Source organism: Typha latifolia, unplaced genomic scaffold (assembly GCF_019914945.1).
Source record: "Typha latifolia isolate L0001 unplaced genomic scaffold, TyphaL0001v2 contig_22, whole genome shotgun sequence".
Lineage (NCBI taxonomy): Eukaryota > Viridiplantae > Streptophyta > Magnoliopsida > Poales > Typhaceae > Typha > Typha latifolia.
The window spans coordinates 44674-66322 of NW_027330471.1; the positions used below are offsets into that span (position 1 = coordinate 44674).

A 21649-nucleotide genomic window follows, 5' to 3' on the forward strand; every position below is an offset into this window, starting at 1 on the left:
CCCCATTGTAACTAGCTCCAAATTTGCTAGTTATGCAGCCTAGTTGGAGCTCTATTGGGCTCCAAATTTAAAGATTTGGAGCTCGGTTAGATGCTCTAATACAACAATCTTAGTTTAGGGTTATAGCTCCATGTAATTATTGATTTTTAAGGAGTATGGATTATTTTAATTTGTGAATCACATAAGACAGAGAAAAGAGTGGAATGGTGATGGGTATTTATTATTAATTTTTAATGGCTCGGTGATAGCACGATGATACAGTGGATTGGAGGAGCAACATGGTGGCTTGGAGTGATGTCTCGACATTAGTGACCTACGAGGTTTAAAGTCTAGACTAGACAATCTAGTATATTGATTAAAATTTGATGGGGCCTAAATATGGTGAGTAATACTGAAGTATAACAACATAATATATAAGAATGTGGTGTGTATTACCAAAGGTAGGACATGTCTTATACTCGCCATACTCATAGGTAGCATCTAAAATGACATTGTTGAAGAAAAACAAAGAAAAAGAATTATATGATTGATTATTTTTTAATTATACTTTGCACCCAAATTATCAAAAGAAAAAAGAAACTAAGAGAGAAAATTAAGCTGAGAACGAAAGAAGATAAATATATTGGATTATGTGAGAAAATAAAGTGCTCATGAACAATGTGCACTTCACAGTCGTTGGCAAATAGTTCACAACATAACAATAATTTTGAAAGGAAAGCAACAACAATATAGTAGGAATAGCTGCTGGTCAATAAAATTTGCAAACTCCTTCAAGAGAAGATCTGAGACTATCTTCCTCCCATTTTAAACCTTCCCACCATGATCTATGGCATTTTATTTTCTCTAATTTACTTGGTATGGTATGTGACTGGAAAGGGAGTTTCTCCAATTTATGACATCCTTCAATATGAAAATATCGCAAGGATGGGAAGGTGACTCCGTATCACAAACGGTTTTGCAGATTTGAGATGAATCAACTTCATAATCTCGAGGCAAGGGAATGTAGGAATCAATGTACCTCCTCCCTCTTCTTGTCTTTCTGCCGCAGAATCCTCACCATCATTATCATCCCTACTACAGATAGCATACTTCAGTTTAAGGCAATAAGATATTTTCAGTTCCCGAAGGCACGGGAGATGCACTATCCATGAGACCTTATCTATATTGTCGCACAAGAAAAACTCTAAGCGCCGAAGTTTTGGAAATACATCTTTTGGAGAAACTCCCTTCCACACGATCGTTTTCAAATCCCTCATCTCAGAGAAGCAAAGTATCTCAAGATCGAGATGCGAATTACCATTTTCTCCATTGCGTTGAATTAGTATTTGTATCATATTACTATCCCAAATCTCAAAGTGATTCAAGTTCCCAAGAAAGTTAGCCATGAAGAAGAACGCAGGTTCCTTCAAAGAGCATATTCCAAGAGATTGAATAGGCATATTGGATGACTTAAGTGATTGGGCGAGAGTCACCTACCGCAGTGATTCCAAGAGCTCTCAGATTATTCAAACTCTTCAATTCTTCCAACAATGACGGTGGGCAGCCTATCCCCCCGAGGTTAAATAAGTTGAGCTCTTGGAGCGCATAGAGTTTTGAGAAAGCATCCTTCGATATTGTGTGAATGAAATTTTCTTTGAGATGCAAATATTTGAGACTGGTAAGAGATTTCAGCTCCTCGGGTAGTGACTCTATTCGGTTGTGATTTAGATTGAGGTATTGAAGTTTGGCCAACTTACATATCTCCACGGGGAACTCTTTCAAGAAGTTATCTTCAAGGTCTAGATAAGTGAGTGCATCAAAAGCCTTGATATTTACAAGTACTCCTCTTTCATGTAGCTCATAACTCCGGAGAATTAGGGTTGTAAGTTTAGTAAGAGGAGGAAGAATACCGTAGGGAAAAGGCAATGTTTTGTAGGAAATATTCATTACTGATATTCGCTCTATCTCATTGCTGATATTCTCTACTGGCCCAATATCTGCTTTGATGATCCATTTATTGTTGTTCTCTCCGTAATCACGTGCTATCCATAGTGCCATGTCACGAAGCACATCATGCATTTTCACACTCTCGTCCCCTGTCTCATAACTTGTTGAATCCTCAAGTAAGCATGATGCTTTTAACTTATCTATGAGAGTGTACCCGATATTATAAGCACTTCGTAGTGTTCTGGACACCTTTACTAGTCCTAGCCCTATCCAGCTTTGGATGAGCTCCTCCTTCTGGATTTTATAATCCTCAGGCCACATGGAACAGCTCAAGAAACACTGTCTCAGAGTATCAGACTCTAAGCTTTCATAGCTAAACTTCAATATATGGAAAGTTGTGCTTTCTTTTGCATTTGGCTGGCAGTCGATCTCATGAAGTTGTGACTCCTTAAGTAGCTCGATGGCACCTTCCCATGCTCTGTAATGCTTTTTGGCATGCATGGCATGCCCAACAGTAATGAGTGCTAGTGGCAAGCCTCCCAATTCATGGATGATATCTCTTGCAAGCTTTGTTATAGTAGCATCAGAGTTGAGGGTCTCCTCGCCTACGCTCTCTTGGAAGAGTTGCCATGCGCCCTCCTCCTTCAGGCAATCCACTTTAATTGTCTTACTCACGTTCATTTGCCCGCAGACTTCATCTGAACGTGTTGTCAATACCACCTTTTGTTTAATTTCACCGACCACACCAAGCGGGGTTGGAACACCGACAGCTTTAAGATCCAGCCGTTCCCATAGGTCATCCAGTAGCAGGAGAAAGCTTCTCTTATTCAAGAAGTTGAAGATGATGATGGCTTGTGATTCGACATCATTGGCACGAGAAAGGCCAAGTTTTTTGGCTATTGCTTGTTGAACCTTCACGACGGAGCAATCTTTCGAGGCGGTCACATGAATCACCAAATTAAAACATTCATCTCCGATGAAGGAGTTGTTGATCTTGTTAAGGAGGTGGGTCTTCCCCACACCACCCATTCCCCAAATGCCGATAGTTCCAACCTCATCATCATCTTTGAGGTCTTGGAGAGCCAATTGGAGATTATAATCCATCATTGACGACGACCCGCTAGATGTGGTAGCGACCTCTTGCACAAGAGGCGGCGGCAACTTCTTTGTGATTTCTCCGATTAATGCTTCATTTTCGTACAACTTTTGGGCCTCCATTAGCTTCTTGGCGGCGCTCTTGCCGATTGTATATTTTGACCCAGAGGATGTACCGCCGTTCTTTGCGGCGGTCGTATTTTTGCCGATCGCCTCGGCTTCGGCCTTGACTTTCTCCACCTTTTGCAACCACCCTTTGACTTGTTCTGTCGCCGTCTCGCCCTTGCGCTCGCCCATATCAATCTTTCCTTTGATGTCATCCCTCTTGTTCACCAAATCATTGGTGGCATCTTCTAGGGCTTTTACTTTAACACCAGCTTTAAATAGATACGTCCCATGTGCACGCACCTGATTTATCACTGGAAGAAGGACCATATCCGCAGCCATTTTGATGAAATCCATGGATTAATATCAGGTATACAACAATGAAGGGAGATGAAGGAGATATATGTGTGTGTGAGAGAGAGAGATGTGGGAATCTCAAGTATGTAACAGCGGAAATTTGAGGGATATCAGAGCATAGAAGTACTTTGAAAATCCAGTCAGAGATCTGCAGTATTTATAGCACTATTCCAAAAGGAAGGAAAAAGAAGGAGAGGAAGAGCTTAGTCTTTTATTGGAATGGGAATTAGTTTTAACAAAAATAAAAATTATTTTCTCTCAAGTTAGTTGAGACCAACTCAAGTTAGACGTGCATGCAATGAGACGTGCACGACCTTACAAGATATGCAACAGCTCAAGCATCCTAACATTTTTATTTTCCCAACAGAGAATTACTTTAATAAAAATAAAATAATTTTCTCTCAAGTTTGTTGTGGCCAACTATAGTTAGACAAGCAATGAGATGCGCACATACAAGTGACTTTAAACAAAAGAAAATGCCTGAATGATGAAACAATCTGCACCACTTCACTTAGACAAGTGGGCATTGATTGAATGCTATATTTCGATTTTAGTATTCAGGTCAACGCATTAGCAACTTATTTAAATAATAAACCTATGTTACGTTTTATTTGTACTTATTAATTAATAAAATTATATTTTAAAATATAATTTATGTTTATGTAACATGTCTGTGTATAAGCATATACACAAATTATGAGATATTTGATAAAAAATATATTGAAATGGAAGATTGATTTTGAAGTCAAAGTGTACTCAAATGATTTACTACGATTTAAGTAGTATAAAAAAAATTACAAAGACATAGAAATAATCATTTTGCACATGTTCACAGTGTTCGCAGTGCATTTATATACATTCGAACTCACCTAGAAAGTTGGTAGTACTAGATATTTAACTTATTTCTAAGAGATATTTATTTATCTTTTAGAGGTATTTATCTTATCTCTAATAGAATTCATGGCTAATCTTTAAAGAGATATTTATTTTATTTCTACTAGATACCTATTTTATCTCTAAGAGATATTTATCTTATCTCTAAAAAGTATTTATGTTATCTCTAAGAGGTATATAAATTGGTTTAATATAAAATTAGGAGTGAGGGGATTATCTTTTAGAGAAGTCATTGATCATTATCTTTTGAGGTAATCTTTTGTAGGCGATTAGAATTTTCATCTTTAGACAGAATGTGCTGAATCATTCTCTTCAAAGGGGGCGAGGAGAACAAGAAGTCAACGCATGTACTTGCATTTTTTTTTTTTTTGGTGTTACAACCCCTTTGTACTTATGCTGAAAATCACTTTATTTCCTTATAATTTAAAAAATTCCAAACTAATCCCTATATTTACTACTAAAGTAAAACTATCAATTTTTCTGTCAAAGTTAATGGAGTGCGCACAAATGACCAAAACACTTTGTCGTGTTATATTAGGCAAAATAGATAGATTTGTATTTGATTTTTTAACCCATATGTGTCTTGTTCCTATATATGATCTAACTATTAAACTTCATAAAATATACGTTTAAAAAACTTACTATATAGTTTGTTAGGTTTTATTTGTACTAATATAATTCGTAAATTATGTTTTATTTGTGTAATGTGTCTAGATTTTATGTATGGGCATATGCATAAGTTATGATAAGTTATGAAATATTTGATAAAGAATATTAAAGTGGAAGATAAATTTTGAAGTCAAAGTATTCAAAATAATTTTAGAATTGTTATTGAAGTGATTAAACGGTGTCATGATGGTTGAAAAGTACAAAATTTCACCTAAAGGCACAAGAACAGTCACTCTGCATTCAACTATCTAGTTTGTTGTTTGAATGCACTCGGGCCGTATTCAAACACACCTTGTAGTGCGTTCGAACGCGAAATTAGGCGTTCGCATATACAAAAAATGCGTTTTGATCATTCGAATGCAGCTACGTAACATGCAAGTTTTTTAACTTTCAAGAGTTCTATTTTGACTTGGATGCCCTAACTCTAAAGAGGTGGGTGAATGCTTTTGAAAATGATTTCTCAGAGCTACAACTTTTTCCCACCAACAAGGTCCATCTCTTCTACAATATACCAAGCTTATGTGTAATAACCATAAAAAAAAAATTTGGGCGCACACGTGCAAGTGTTCACCCCTTTCCTCTCTCCCTTTTCTTCTTCTCTTTCTTTCCTTCTTTTCATTTTCTTTTCTTCCTTCTCCCTACTCGCAGCTACCTTTAGCCACCTTTGGGATGCCATTGTGGGACCACCACCGAGCTTGCCAACCCGAGGATCGAAGTGCAGAGCTCGCTCCATCGTTAGGTATATTTTTAAAAAGCGTGTTAGTGAGTGGGGTCTTCTCCTTCGATTTTCCTCCTCTTGGTCTCGCCGTGATCCGGCTAGCCGATGCCTCGTGCCCGGCTGCGTTGGTCTAGTGACCTTCCCTTTTTGCAAGGATGCCCCTAGTGGCCTCCTTCGACGCCCTCGTGGCCGAAGCCGCCGACCACCTCTGACAGCTTGATTTCTCCTCAATTGGCTTATGCTTGTTAATGGGAGAGTGTCGGTGGGTTCGACTAGCTTGTTGATGGCCGGGTTCATCGGTAGCGCCCCCCCCACGATTGGGTCCGTACGGTTTGTGGGTGGTGGCTGTCTTCCCCAGCGGGGGTAGGCACTATGGGTGCCTTCCTCCGTGGCGGGGTGTTGGCCAGCCTATTTACCCCGACTACCCGTGGTTACCACCACCGACACTGCCATCCCTCCTTCCTCCCTCCTTTTAGTCGAGATGATGAAGGAGGGAAAGGAGTGGTGCCTCAGAGTGGGGCTAGGTGCGGCTAGCACGAGTGCCGAGTCGGGCTAGATCTTGCTTGACCCAAGTTACGGGTCAAGGCGGGTGCGGCCCGGCCCTTTGCTCTATGTTTTGGGTTGAGTGGGTGCGACCCAACCCTCTCCCAAATTGGGCTTGGATAGGTCCCTTTAGCCTTACCAATCCCAAACTTAGGTTGGGCTACTTGTAGCCTAGCCACACTCTAGAGCACGGGCTAGGTCGCACCCAACCCAACATGGAACGTGGGTCTGTGCTGGGCCGCACACATCCTAACTCAAAACTCGGGGCCAAGTTACGCCACACCCACCCCAAACTAGGCCCGCATTCTGAGTTAGGCTCGGTGCAGACCAGCCCGGGCCCACGTTCCTGGATGGGTGCAATCTAGTCCGTGCTTTGGGGTGTGACTGGGCTACATGCAGCTCAGCCCAAGTTTCGGGTGGGTGGGGCTAAAAGCAGCTCAACCCAATTTGGAGGTAGGTCTATAGCCTAACCCATGTGTTTTTCTAATTAAGGTGGGCTTTGGGCCAATTTTGGTCGGTCTATTTTAGCTTTGTGTTGGCTAAATAAAGTAATTACCCACTAATTATCACTTTAAATTATTTATGTCATTATTAATTATTTTTAATGCTGGCAACCGTGAGCCTTAATTAATTAATTAATGATTTTAGCGAATAGTAATGTTTGCTTTATTAATTATCTTATAAATTAATTTTAATGAATTGGACCGTGGCTAGAGTGTGCCGTTATAAATAACATATAAAAGAAAGCAGTTATTGTAGGGAAAGTATATTAGCAGATTATCTTAATTAGCAAAACAGTCCTATGTGATTTACCTAAACGATAATAATTAATGGAAAGATAATTTAAGGTAAATTTTATTAAATTACTTTTAATAACATATTAGGCACTAGTACAACTATGCTAGCTCAACCTAATTTATAAATATGAAAATTTGCAGATGGACCTACCCAAGCTTATAGTGAACGTCAGTAAGATCATTTAACTAATTAGTGATAGGATTATTGTGCTTTATATTTTTTATTTACTTTTATTATCGAGGTGGACTCCGTATCGTATGAGGATGATCTCGTGGCGTAATTGCAGCTAATATTAAGAAAGTAATTTAAGCCAGTGAAACTCCTATAATCTAAAAGTAGCGTAGAGAATAAAATAACTTACTTTATGACATCATCACATTCATAACATGCATGTGCATACGTTTTTCTTATTGTTATTATTGCACATCATGCATTATAAGTTTTTGCTATTCGGTAAGATTTTGTATATTATAATTTCTGTGCATATTTATTAGGCATGAACATGTGTGTTGGCACGTAAATCATGATAATGATGTATTTTATTATGCTTATTGTCTTTGTATAATATCATGCCACTTGCACACGTGCACGACCATAAATGGGGTGATTGTTGTGTCTCGATAGTACACGACATCTCTCCAGCCAAGGTTAGGGGAGGAGGATATTCTTATACTTATATATATTAAGACTCATGGTTGAGGTCTTAGTTAGATGATCCCAAACAATTAGGTAGCTCTTTCGTTGAGTGATTTACTTTTGATCGATGAGAGTCATACCCTTTAGAGTATTTAAGATAGAGAAAGAGAAAAGTAAGATATCGTAGAACTAGCGGTACCCGATGATGTAGGGTGAGGGCGTCCATGAGTGATGGCTCATAATTTTTACATGGTGGTGTGATGATATGGAGACGAAGGCTTAGATCGTATTATCGATGTGTGATTCGACCTTTGTGATGGGCTTATGACTGAAGTTCTTAGAGTACGTGGTAGCGAGGCAATCGATCATCTTTGTTCGTCTGGTGATGGGCTGTCAATTCTACTATTAGAGTCTACATTTCCTTGGGGTATGTGTGTGGACGGATGTGAGGATTAATATGGCCTACGGGCATAGCTCTACATGAGTCTATATTACAGACTTAGTAGTATGAGATAATGTATACTATGTGGTGTAGTGTTGACATGGCCTATGGGCGAAACTTAGTGTGAGCTTGAGTTTGAGGACTTGATAGTCGGATTAATGCATTAATTTGATTATAATGCGCATATTCATATTTATTTATTGTTGCATTATTTATTGCACTACTTTTAGATTGTAGAAGTAGAAACTCTCTAAGCTTTATGCTCACAACATTCTAGTGAAAGTATTTTTAGATTAGTTGATGACTCGGGATTTGTGGCAAAACTGGCAAAGAATTATCTTTAATATCTCTTATTTATTTATTCTTATAAATTAAGCTAAATGGCTTGTAGCCCTTACGTGGGCAATTTTTCATCTATTTATGGATATATATTTTGGGGCTTGTTGTAGCCTATGGTATTATGCGCTTCTTCTTTGTCTATATTATTTGTGAAAATGTGGGCTTTTTGCTTGTATATTGTGTTAAAATATTGACCAACAAGTCACGTGGTAATCATGTGGGTCTTACCCACATGAGGGGTACATGTTTGGTGGCAGGTGTGACATTTCGTTTTAAGGATTATCTAGACAAAGGATCAATCTCGAGGTCTACTGATTAGAGATCAATCATGAAAATCGATGAATTATGGGTTCTAGTGAGCAAGATTGAGAGAAATAAAGTTGTTGGATCAACGAGTTATTTGTAAGTCAGTCTTGTAACTGTTACAAGTTTAGTAATTAGTTTTGATCCGAGTTTGAATACATGATTTTTTTCTTATTTAGTTTTTCCATATAAAAATCTTAACGTTTATCTTTGCTTTACTCGTTGATATTTACTCTGTATTTATTTAAGCAAATGGTTGATATTATTGCCTAGAATTTAGACACATACACGTGCCTAAGTTAGTTTTTCATAGTTGACATGATTTTTATTTTCATAGTTGACATGACTTAGAAAGTAAGTGAAGAAAATATGTTGATATTCTTTAAAAAAATGCTTATATAAGAGGGGAATGATATTTTTGTTTATAAAAAATTAAAATAGAGGGAATTCAGCCCGCTATTCAAACTTTATACATATTTAGGCACCATTTATTAATTTGGACAGAAAAACTAACAGTCACATTTTAGTCGTAAATACAAGAATTGATTTGAGACCTTTTAAAATATAGAGGGATAAATTAATTTTGGACATAAGTATAGAGAATAAATATATTTAAACCATTAAAAAATTGCTAAGATTTTCCTGATTGTTTCTTAAATTTGGCATCTAATTTTATAGGCTAAGTATCGTGCTGCTAGGACTGCCAATGCAGCATGTAGTATATAAAATAACCAATGGGATGACAAATTATCAAAAGAAAAAAAGAAACTTCGAGGTATAAATTTAAACTGACAACGAAAAAAGATACATATTTTAGATTATGTGAAAAAGTAATGTTCAGAGAACAACGTGCACTCTTCATAGTCATTAGCAAATAGTTGACAATATAACATTAATTTCAAAAGAAAAAGCAACTACAACACAGTAGGAATATCTGACTTCTTGTCAAGGAAGCCTATGCCATTAAAATTTGCAAACTCTTTCTAGAGAAGGTTTGATGCTGTCTTCCTCCAATTCTAAACTTTCCCACCATGATCTATCACATTTTATTTTCTCTAATGTACTTGGTATGGTATGTGGCTGGAAAGGTAGTTTCTTCATTTTTCACATCCTTCAACATGAAGATATCGCAAGGATGGGAAGGTGACTGTCGGATCACAAACGACGTATAGCTCTGGAAGATTAATCAACTTCATAATCTGGAGGCAAGGAAAAGTAGGAACCAATGCACCTCCTCCCTCTTCTTGTATTTCTGCCACAGAATTCTCACCATGGTTGTCCTCCATGCTACAGATAACATACTTCACATTGAAGCATGCATTGATGTACAGTTCCCGGAGGCACGGAAGATGCACTATCCATGAGGCGTTCTCTATCTTGTGGCACACGAAAAATTCTAAGCGCCGAAGTTTTGGAAATACATCCTTTGGAGAAACTCCCGTCCACGAGATCGATTTCAAATCCTCCATCGAAGTGAGGCGAAGTATCTCAAGATCGAGATGCGAGTTGGCATTTTGTCCACTTCTTTGAATTAGTATTTCTTGCGTTCCACTATCCCATATCTCAAAGTGATTCAATTTCTGAAGAATATTACCCATCAAGGAGAGCGTAGGTTTCTTCAAATTGTATATTCCAAGAGATTGAATAGGCATATTGGTTGACTTCTCAAGCGATTGGAACTGAAAGTCACCTTTCGCCGTGATTCCAAGAGCTCTCAGGTTATTCAAACTCTTCAATTCTTTCAACAATGACGGTGGGTAGCCAATCCCCCAGTTACTGAATAAGTCAAGCACTCGAAGCGCATGGAGTTTCGAGAAAGCACCCTTTGATATTGTGTGAATGTAATTTTCTCTGAGATGCAAGTATTTGAGATTGGTAAGAGATTTCAGCTCCTCCGGCAGTGACTCAATTGGGTTGTGATTTAGATTGAGGTATTGAAGTTTGACCAGCTTACATATCTCCACACGGGGAATTCTTTCAGGCTGACTTTCTCAAGGTCTAGATATATGAGTGCGTCGAAAGCCTGCATATTTATAAGCACTCGTCTTTCATGCAGGTCATAACCCCAGAGAATTAAGGTTGTAAGTGTAGTAAGAGGAGGAAGAGTAACGTAAGGAAAAGGTAATATTTTGTAGGAAATATTCATTACTGCTATTCGCTCTGCATCATTACTGATATTCTCTGCTTGCCCAACGTCTGTTTTGACGATCCATTTATTGCTGTTCTCTCCATAATCACGGGCTATCCATAATGCCATGTCACGAAGCACATCATGCATTTTCACACTCTCAATCAAAAGCCTCCTGTTTCATAGCTGATTGGATCCTCCAATAAGCATGCTGCTTGTAGCTTATCTATGAGATCATATCCATAATTATAAGAACTTCGTAGCGCTTTGTCCACCTTTACTAGGCCTAACCCGATCCAACATCGGATGAGCTCCTCTTTCGGGATTTCATAATCCTCCTTGCATTTCGCCCACATTTGATCTCAGGAAGTCGCGATTCCCTAAGTAGCTCGAGGGCCCATTCCCATGATCTATAATTCTTCTTGGCATGCATGGAACTCCCGATGGTGATTAAGGCCAGAGGCAAGCCGCCCAACTCTTTGACGATTTCTTTTGCAATAGTTGGTATGTAAGTATCCGAGCTAAGAGTCTGCTCACCGACATTCTTTTGGAACAAGCTCCATGCGACAACCTCATCTAATTTTTGCACTTTAATTTGTTGTTCCACACTCATGACACCGCAGACATTGTCTGATCTTGTTGTCAATACCACCTTTTGCTTATAAGGGCCGATTGCAGTGAGAGGGATTGGAACACCAACTGCTTCAAGATCTAGATATCCCCATAGATCATCCAACAGTAGGAGAAAGCTTCTATGAGCCAAGAAATTAGAGATCGTCTTGGCATTTGATTGTACATCATTGGGCTTGCGCAGGCCGAGTTTCTTAATTATTTCATCTTGAACCTTTGATACTGAGCACTCTTTAGAAGCTGTGACAAGAATCACGACATCAAAGATAGAGTTCCCATGATAAAAAGAATTTTGGATTTGTTTAAGGAGATGAGTCTTCCCTACACCACCCATGCCCCAAATTCCAATCCTTGTCACAGTATCATCTTCTTTAAGGTAGCGAAGTGCCTCTTGAAGGTTGGAATCTATTTGACTTGATGCATTAGATGTGCTAGGCATATCTGGGATAAGAGGAGGAGGCTGCTTCATAGCAATCAATTCAAATTCTTCTTAGACAACTTTTAACATCTATTTGACTTGATGCATATCTAGGATAAGATGTGGTGGGCATATCTGGGATAAGATGAGGATATAGTTTCTCAGCAATTGATTCAAATGCTCCTTCTGCGAACAACTTTTGAACCTCTACAAGCTTCTTAGCAGCTCTCTTGCTGATGGAGTAGTTTGAGCAGCAATTGAGAGAGTATCCGCTGAGACACTTGCAACTCCTTTGCTAGTATTTTTCTCCGATTGCTTGCGTTTCGACGATGATGGCCTTCACCTTCTTTAGCCATCATTGTACTTGATCCTTTGCTATAAGACCTTTTCTCTCGGCGCTCTCTATTTGCATGGCTGACATCCTTCGTCCTCTCTTCCAAATTTCTAGAGGCGTCTTGGAGGGCTTTCACATTGTTGCCAACTTTAAAAGGATATGTTACATGCTTAGTTATGAGATCCATCAAAGAAGTCAAAGGAGATTGGCATATGCCAATGAATTTGGTTAGGACCTCCATTGATTTCAAGAATGATTATTGGATAGGTTGAGAGATAGTAACAAATTTGTGTATCAATGGAGAAAATCAAGAGTGACAAATAATATGTGTTGAAAAAAGAAAAATAGGAATGATCGAACAATCGATAAGATGCAAGGAATTAAGCAAATGTGGATTTTCTTTTTTTTTTTTTTTCTTTTTGGGGGATAAAGAGTTTTGATGGACTACAATCTTGCAAACTGATAATAGAAAGAAAAGAACATCAGGTGGTAGCTTACAATTGTGGAAGAGCAAGCACTGAAATGAAAAGACAATGTGATCAAATACTGAATGAAGGATAGAGAGAGGTGTGTGTTTGGTAGACAAAGATATGAGAATCTCAAGTATGCAACTCTAAAATTTTAGAATGACAAGAGCTTAGAAATGTGCAGCATTTATAATCCTGTTCCAAAGGAAAGAAAAAAAAAAAGAAGAAAAAAGGAAAAAAAAAAAATAGGAAGGAGCTATAGATAAAGAGAACATCTTTTAGTTTAACACAAATAATTAATTTTTTCTCAAGTTCAAACAACATTTAGAATTGCAGTAGAGGTGTGCACGAATCATACAAGTACCATAATAAAAGAACTGATGAAACAATCTTGCACCACTTAGGACGATTGATTGAACGCTATATTTTGATTTTAGTATTCAGGTCAACGCACTAGCAACTTGTTTAAATAATGTACCTGCGATGAATCAAATGGCTAGACATAAGATCTAGTTGACCAAACAAATGATAGGGATATTGAATCATTTTAGTGGCTAGACACAAGATCTAGTTGATTATTTTTTAATAGTTTGAATGCCATTCAGATATTTCGGTTGTGCCAATTATGAAATTAACCTATTAATATCCAAGAATATTAGAAAACTATGGACGAAACCGCGGAGGGAAAGCGACGAACAAACAACGCAATAGCACTAGTGAAATAGATAAATATATATATATATATATATATATATATATATTTTTTTTTTTTTTTGATTGATGAGCTGAAATCAGCTAAAGGTTACAAGGAGGCCAATGGATACTCTCTATTCTGTCGGAGAATGGCCTCAAGTTCCTTCAGCTTTGGGGATTCAATACTCCAAACAGACCCTGTTAGCAACTCTTCGCCCAAGCCTACTTACCCAATCCGTCGCTCTATTCATCTCTCTCCGAGTATGTGAGAACACAACATCATTAAAGTTACTCACCATACTCCGGCAGCCAGCTACGGTGCCCCTGAGTCTCCAAGGCACAACTAGATCGCCGTTCAAAATCCTCACCAGCTCTTCATACTCAACGACTACTTTCACCTAGCCAATAGCCTATCTGCAATCCATGCAAGACTGCAGGGGCTTCACAGTTAAAACTATTCTAAGTGGACCAATTCACACAATTATTGAAGTTATTTCATATAAAAAAGTCAGACTAAGTCACAGCTATCTTACATTTGTAATTTGCTGAATGTATTTGGCAGAATGTAATTCGTAGTTGTATTACATAAATATTTATAATTATTTTATGTATTTTACTTATTAATACTTTTGTCGTCTAAAGACAAAATTAATATAATAGAACAAGAAAACAAGCTAGTAATGAATGCTTAATCATACTTCTTTATTATCGTCTCAATAAAATGATATTTGTTTTGGATTAATTATATCTAATTTTTTTTTAACCACATAAACCTAGGGGTGAAAACGGGTCGGATTAACTCTGACCCGACCCGCTATCCGACTCAATTCGGATAAAAAATTCCTATTCAATTTGGATACGGATAGAATTTTTGAAAAAAGAATCTGAATACGGATTTGGATACGGTCAGATATAATTTTCGAATTCGGATATGGATATCGATTATCCGTTTACCCACATATATTTTTAAATAATTTTTAATTTTTAATTTGCTTATTTAAATAGTGAATATTGATAATGATGTGTTATATATTATTTGTCGTCCAATATCCGTATCCGAATTTGTATCCGGACTAAAAATATGGATCCGGATATGGATTGACCAATACCCGATCCGTATCCGATCCGTTTTCACCACTACATAAACCTCTTACCTAAAATAAGAAAATTTTCAGCTCAAAGATTCTATGTAGCTATTTTTTTTATTTTTAGTCAAGGGGTTATATGATTGTTTATCTTAGTACAATTATTCTATATGGATAATAAAAGAGTTTATAGGGTGTTTATAGAAAACGGTAATAGTTAGAAGGCTAAGCATAATTATCCCTTTTCATTCAAACTCATGGAACGTGAATGCTTTAAATCGTGGACCAATCCGATCACGTCCGATGGGTAAACTCGAAAAATAGCCAAAAAAGAAAAAATTAAAAAATATTTTTATTAAAATTAAAATTAAAAAATATTTTTATTAAAATTAAAATTAAAATATATTTTTATTGAAATCACCCAATAGATATTAAAATTAAAGATTAGAATGATTCAAAATAAAATTTAAGCAATATTGTTTGTCCATAGCATTTATAATAGTGATATTATCACTAATGCAAATTTTAACATTACTACTATTTTATTTCTGATCTTGTCACACCATAATTAGCCCATAATTTCTTCTTTAATTATTATGATTTTTAGTAATATTATTGTACTCTCATTCCAATGCATGCTAACAAAATAATAAGAAAGGAGGAATTAATAATATTTAATCCTATACAGCTTCTCAAAACAAAAAAGAAAACAAAAGAAAAGGAAAATAATGCAAGCTTGTATATCATTAATCATATCATTATTTTTTTAAGTAAAATACTAATCTTGTTGGTACTTTTATTGAAATAATACTGAAATATATAATGCTTTACTAGAGAAATATATACATAAAACACTAAACAATAAATCGTCTTATTGTTAAAAACACTAAAGTAGTGAACTACTTAGTTTCGTAGATCATAACTTTATAATCGAGATCCATTTTGGACATATGATATAAAGATAAAAGAAAAACGAATGTAATAATTTTGATGGAAGCTTAATCACTATAAGGACGAACTTGATGCAGATTATGATCCATTTTCTAGTACACACTTGGTGAGATAAATGCTATTTAGACTTGTGATAGAAGAGATAAGGTTGTTTCTTTGTTTAAATAAGAGGGAATGGGTGTCTAGACTCATCCTATACTAATCAACTTAGTAAAGCAAAGCTGTTAGATACTTTCCCTATAACGTTCTTTCAGATTCAACTCGAATCCTAAGGAATTATAATAGAGAAATTTACTTACGAGTAAGATAATTTGGCTAAATGGCTCGGTTTAGTTTCGAACTATGATAGCTTAGAGGAGTAGCGCAATGACTTAAAGTAATGTCTCAGCATCGGTTATAAACAGGACTTAAAGCTTAGACTAGACAACTTAGTAAGTATATTAGCTAAAACTTGATAAAACCTAAGTAAGGTGAGTATTATCAAAGTATTATAATATAATACATAAGAATGTAGTGAGTATTACCAAAGATAGAAAAGAAGATGGTATTCATTTCTTAAATTATAACAATTATAAACTTACAAAGAAGGAGATCATGTACTCATTGGTAGCATCTAAAATGACATTGTTAAAGAATTAACCAAAGTATTTTCCTAATAAAGTCAGTTCTGAACAACCCAAAACCCTAGCATTTGTCATTAAATTTAACAAAAAAAAAAAAAAACACTAACAAATGTGTATTTGGTGTTTGATAAAAAAAAAGGAGCTAAGTTAAAAATAATAAAACCATATTTGTGCTGAGTAAAAAAACAATAACAACCACAAAAATAAAGGAAAAAGGAAAAAGGAAAAAGGAAAACGAAAAAGAAAAAGAAAAGAAAAAAGAAAAAGAGGTGACTCTCGTATGTATACATATACGTGCCTGAAATATGGCGTATAGAATAATCTTATGGGGCGGCTGCTTATCTTGGTTTATCTTAGGGAATTTGTATATAATACCGTACTTTATAATAACGTAATTGTAGTTTATACCATATATTTTTATTATTTGTAAATTGAGCCCTATAATTTAGCAAATATATACAGAAAACACATTGGGTTAGATTTAAATTAACATCGTAAGAATATTTCGTTAAGTAGAGATATTTTATTTTAAAATAACTAAAATACTTTTATTTTTAAAATAACTAAAATGTCCTTAGTAAGACTTGGTTGATGGTATTTTTGTAACTTTTTAGTATAGTTAACTTAATTCAGAGATTTAGTTAAGCTTAACTAACTGATCTAATAATAGGATATTTTCTGTATATATTTGCTAAATCATAAGGCTCAATTTATAAAATAGTAAAAATATAGGGTGTAAACTATAATTTCATTAAAAGACAGGGTGTCGTATGCAAATTTCTGTTTATGTTATTTCTCATAACTATTGGATTTCTAGCCGAAATTAATTTTCTTAATGGAATCAGTAATTTTACCTGTAAATTGATTCATTAATTTGCATGTCTATTTTTTTAAAATATTTTTTATATGATCAATAAATTTTTTTATTATACATTGTTTGTTAGTTAGATATATGAAACCAGCTATCTAGAAGATTCGTAAACATCATTTTCGAAAGAAAAATAAATTACTACCGGTTGTTACTTAAAATTGACATCTAATTCTACAAATTATGAAAAGAAGAAAAGAAACAAAAAGAGATAGAAAATTAAACTGACAAAACAATGCAAGAAGATACGCATTTTAGATTATGTGAGAAAATAATGTGGTCATGAACAATGTGCACTTCATAGTCATTACCAAATAGTTCACAACATAACAGTGATTTTAAAATTAAGGAAAGCAACTACAACATAGTAGGAATAGCTGGTTCGATGTCAAAGAAACCAATGTCATCAAAAAATTTGCAAACCTTTTCGAGAGAAGATCTGAGGCTATCTTCCTCCCATTCTAGACCTTCCCACAATGACCTAGGCCAATATTCTATCTTCTCTAATTTACTCGGTATGGTATGTGGCTGGAAAGGTAGTTTCTTCAATTTTCACATCCTTCAACATGAAGATATCGCAAGGATGGGAAGATGACTCCCAGATCACATATGGCGTGCAATTTTGGAAGAGCATTCAACACCATACACTGGAGGCAAGGGAATGTGGGAATCAATGCATCTCCTCCATCTTCTTGTATTTCTGGCACAGAATTCTCACCATGGTTATTCTCCCGGCTACAAATAACATTCGTCATATTGAAGCATTTATCGATGAACAGTTCTTGAAGGCATGGGAGATGCACTATCCATGAGACGTTCTCTATTTTGTTGCACGATAAAAACTCCAAGCTCCGAAGTTTTGGAAATATATCCTTTGGAGAAACTCCCTTCCACACGATCATTTTCAGATCCTCCATCATAGTGAAGCGAAGTATCTCAAGATCGAGATGTGAGTTGGCATTTTGGCCACTTGTATGAATTAGTATTTCTTCCGTTCCACTTGTCGAAATCTCAAAGTGATTCAAGTTCCCAAGAAAATTAGCCGTCAAGAAGAGTGCAGGTTCCTTCAGATGGCATATTTTAAGAGATTGAATAGGTATATTGGTTGACTTCTCAAGCAATTGGAACTGAGAGTCACTTCCCACAGTGATTCCAAGAGCTCTCAGGTTATGCAAACTCTTCAATTCCTCCAATAATGATGGTAGGGAGTATATTGTGTCGAAACTAAATAAATCCAGCACCTTTAGAGCATTGAGTGTGGAGAAAGCACCCTTTGATATTGTTTGAATGAGATTGTGTCTGAGATGCAAGAATTTGAGATTGGTAAGGGACTTCAGCTCCTCGGGCAGTGACTTAATAAGGTTGCCACTTAAGTTAAGGTACTGAAGTTTAACCAGCTTACATATCTCCATAGGGAACTCTTTCAAGTAGTTATCTTGAAGGTCAAGAAATGTGAGTGCTTGCAAAGCCTGGATATTCACAAGTACTGTACTTTCTTGCAGATCATAAGCCCGTAGAATTAGGGTTGTAAGTTTAGTAAGAGGAGGAAAAGATAATCTTTTGCAGGAAATGTTCATTACTGATATTCGCTCTACCTCATTGCCGATATTCTCTACTTGCCCAACATCTACATTGATGATCCATTTGTTGTTGTTTTCTCCGTAATCACGTGCTATCCATAATGCCATGTCACGAAGCACATCATGCATTTTCACACTCTCAGTCACATAGCCCCATGATTCATAGCTAGTTGAATCCTCCAATAAGCATGCAGCTTGTAGCTTATCCATGAGATCGTATCCATAATTATAAGAACTTCGTAATGTTTTGTCCACCTTTACTAGGCCTAACCCTATCCAACATAGGATGAGTTCCTCTTTCGGGATTGCATAATCCTCAGGCCACATAGAACAACTCAAGAAACACTGCCTCAAGGTATCAGATTCCAAGCTTTCATAGCTAAACTTCAACGTCTGGAAAGTTGTGCTTTCTTTTGCATTTGGTCGGTTTTCGATCTCATAAAGTTGTGACTCCTTAAGTTGCTCGAGGGCCCTTTCCCATGCTCTATAATGCTTCTTGGCATGCATGGAACTCCCGACGGTGATCAAGGCCAGCGGCAACCCATCCAACTCTTTGATGACTTCTTTTGCAATAGTTGCTATATAAGGATCAGAATTTAGAGTTTGCTCACCGACATTCTTCTGGAATAGGCTCCATGCGGCAATCTCGTCCAGTTTATCGACTTTAATTTGTCGTTCCACTCTCATGGCACCGCAGACTTCGTCTGATCTTGTTGTCAATACCACCTTTCGCTTGTAAGAGCCGACTGTAGTGAGAGCGATTGGAACACCAACAGCTTCAAGATCTAAGGGTCCCCACAAATCATCCAATAGCAGAAGAAAGCTTCTATGAGCCAAGAAATTAGAGATAGTCTCGGCATTCAATTGTACATCATCGGACTTGGCCAAGCCGAGTTTCTTAAATATTTCATCTTGAACCTTTGCTGTTGAGCACTCTTTAGAAGCTGTGATAAGAATCACGACATCAAAGATAGAGTTATCACGATAAAAAGAATATTGGATTTGTTTGAGGAGGTGGGTCTTCCCTACACCACCCATGCCCCAAATTCCAATCCTTGTCACAGTATCATCTTCTTTAAGGTAGTGTAGTGCTTCTTTCAGGTTGGAATCTACTTGACCTGATGCATTGTATTCGGGGGGCATGTTTGGGATAAGAGGAGGAGGTCGTTTCTCAGCAACTGATTCAAATGCCCCTTCCGCGTACAACTTTTGTACATCTAGAAACTTCTTGGCAGCCCTCTTGCTGAAAGAGTAGTTTGAACAGCAATTGAAAGAGTATCCCCGGAGACATTTGCAACTCCTTTGGTTGTATGTTTCTCCAATTGCTTGCGATTCAGAGACGATGCCCTTCACCTTCTTCAGCCACCTTTGTACTTGATACTTTCTTGTAAGACCCTTTCTCTCAGCTGTCTCTATTTGCATATTGACATCCTTCATCCTCTCCTCCAAATCTCTGGAGGCATCTTGGAGGGCTTTCATATTGTTGCCAACTTTAAAAGGATATGTTGCATGCAAAGTTATGTGATTCATCAATGAAGTCAAAGGAGATAGGAGAATGCTAGTAATGCTACCTATAATCTGATCCATGGATTTCAAGGGTGATTACTTGCTATGTGGAGAGAAAGTAACACGCTTGTTTATCAGTAGAGACAATCAAGGGAGATAGCGTAATATATATATGTAGAGAAAAGAGACTGCAATGGTAGAACAAGCTTGCAAGCGCCAAATTTATCACTAGAGGGAAGACTATATCTGTAGCCATTTTGAGAAAAATCCAAGATTAGTGTCAAGTATATAACAATGAAATAAGTATAGTAACGCAAGTAGTTAATCAACCAATAAACAAGTGAGATAATTTAATTAATTTGCAAGAACTATCAAGCAATTGAAATGATACGATCCGGGTCTAATAGGATCGAATTATGAGGACATTTGGCTCGATGAATCGAGTCTATTTATCTTTTAATTGAGTTAAGTTTATCTCTTATGTAAGCCCATAAGACAGGTCTAGTTAAATCATATAAGCCACTAAGATAAATTCAATTAATCTAAATTATATATGTACAAGGGGGAATCAAACTCATGACTTTCGTGGCATCTTGGAGGGCTTTCATATTGTTGCCGACTTTAAAAAGGATATATTACATCTATATTTGTGTGATTTATCAATGAAGTCAGAGATTGGATGATGCTAATAACATTGCTGATGTGGGAATCTTAAAAAAAAGGCACAGTAAAATGGAAAGACAAGTACCAGTCTTAATATATATATATATATAGTCTACAGCAATTTTGATAAAATCCATGGATTATTGTCGAGTATATAGCAATGAAATAATTATAGCAAGGCAAGCAATTTAATTTTGAAAGAACAATCAAGTTGGAAGCAAACCAGTGAAGTGAAGGCTTTATATATCAGTTGGATTGAGAGGATAAAAAATGAATGCTATTTAGTGCTCCGAGGTACCCAGAAACGTAAACTATTTATTGCCAATCTGGATATGAGAACAGCTTGGGAGAAAGTCTATTTATTGGCAACATGGATACCAAAGGAATAATAAAAAGCATACATGATATAATTAACCTTATGATTGTGGGTTTGGAATTATTCCCAAATTGATGCTTAATTACTTTGGAATCTCATGCAAGCATCTCTTAATTAAAAGCAAATTCCAGACAACCTTTATGAGCTAATTAATCTTTATGCTATGTTCTTCTTACTCGTCACTTCACCAACCTAGCAAAAAGAGATTCTTTCTTGCTCTCTGAACACAGGAACTTCTAGTGCTTGGAATATTTGCCAGCAGCTACCCAATGTATATATAAGTGTGAGCTAATTAAACATTTCATTTTCGCTAAAGATAACTGTTTACTTGCTTTTGTTTTAGTGCAACTAGTAACTAACCAACCTTTCAAGTGAGAGCTTCCAAGTGTTATAGATATATAATCCCATTCTTTAATCAATTATGACTAAGCTAGCCAGACTAAGTAGATTCTAAATTTGATTGATTACACACTAACATCAGATAAGTGCGTTTAGATGAGGT

General features: G+C 36.4%; 3 protein-coding genes across 3 annotated transcripts; all 3 read right to left on the reverse strand.

Annotated features, from left to right (window-relative positions):
• Window positions 1-902: 902 nt before the first annotated feature.
• Window positions 903-3468, reverse strand: LOC140802495 (probable disease resistance protein At1g15890). Its single transcript, XM_073158019.1, has 2 exons — window positions 1477-3468; window positions 903-1403 (listed from the first exon to the last, which is right to left on the reverse strand). Exons 1-2 carry the CDS (start codon window positions 3466-3468, stop codon window positions 903-905), a joined length of 2493 nt encoding a protein of 830 aa, XP_073014120.1.
• Window positions 3469-9922: 6454 nt separating this feature from the next.
• LOC140802496 (probable disease resistance protein At4g14610) lies at window positions 9923-12576 on the reverse strand. Its single transcript, XM_073158020.1, is given in 6 exon segments — window positions 9923-10648; window positions 10780-10848; window positions 10975-11128; window positions 11304-12043; window positions 12366-12416; window positions 12418-12576. Coding segments are annotated over 6 exon segments (1899 nt in total).
• A 4682-nt stretch (window positions 12577-17258) lies between these two features.
• LOC140802487 (probable disease resistance protein At1g15890) lies at window positions 17259-21091 on the reverse strand. The gene is made up of 2 exons (XM_073158013.1): window positions 20995-21091; window positions 17259-20354 (listed from the first exon to the last, which is right to left on the reverse strand). The coding sequence occupies exon 2, from the start codon at window positions 20187-20189 to the stop codon at window positions 17568-17570; it is 2622 nt and encodes an 873-aa protein (XP_073014114.1). The 5' UTR covers window positions 20190-20354; window positions 20995-21091; the 3' UTR covers window positions 17259-17567.
• Window positions 21092-21649: the final 558 nt, after the last annotated feature.

Excerpts from the sequence above, each read along its gene's own strand:
- LOC140802495 (XM_073158019.1), bottom strand. The coding sequence starts at position 3,468 with ATGGCTGCGGATATGGTCCTTCTTCCAGTGATAAATCAGGTGCGTGCA. Across the intron at positions 1,404-1,476 it reads GAGCTCTTGGAATCACTGCG|GAACCTGCGTTCTTCTTCAT; the intron begins GTAGGTGACTCT and ends TGCTCTTTGAAG.
- LOC140802487 (XM_073158013.1), bottom strand. The coding sequence starts at position 20,189 with ATGGATCAGATTATAGGTAGCATTACTAGCATTCTCCTATCTCCTTTG.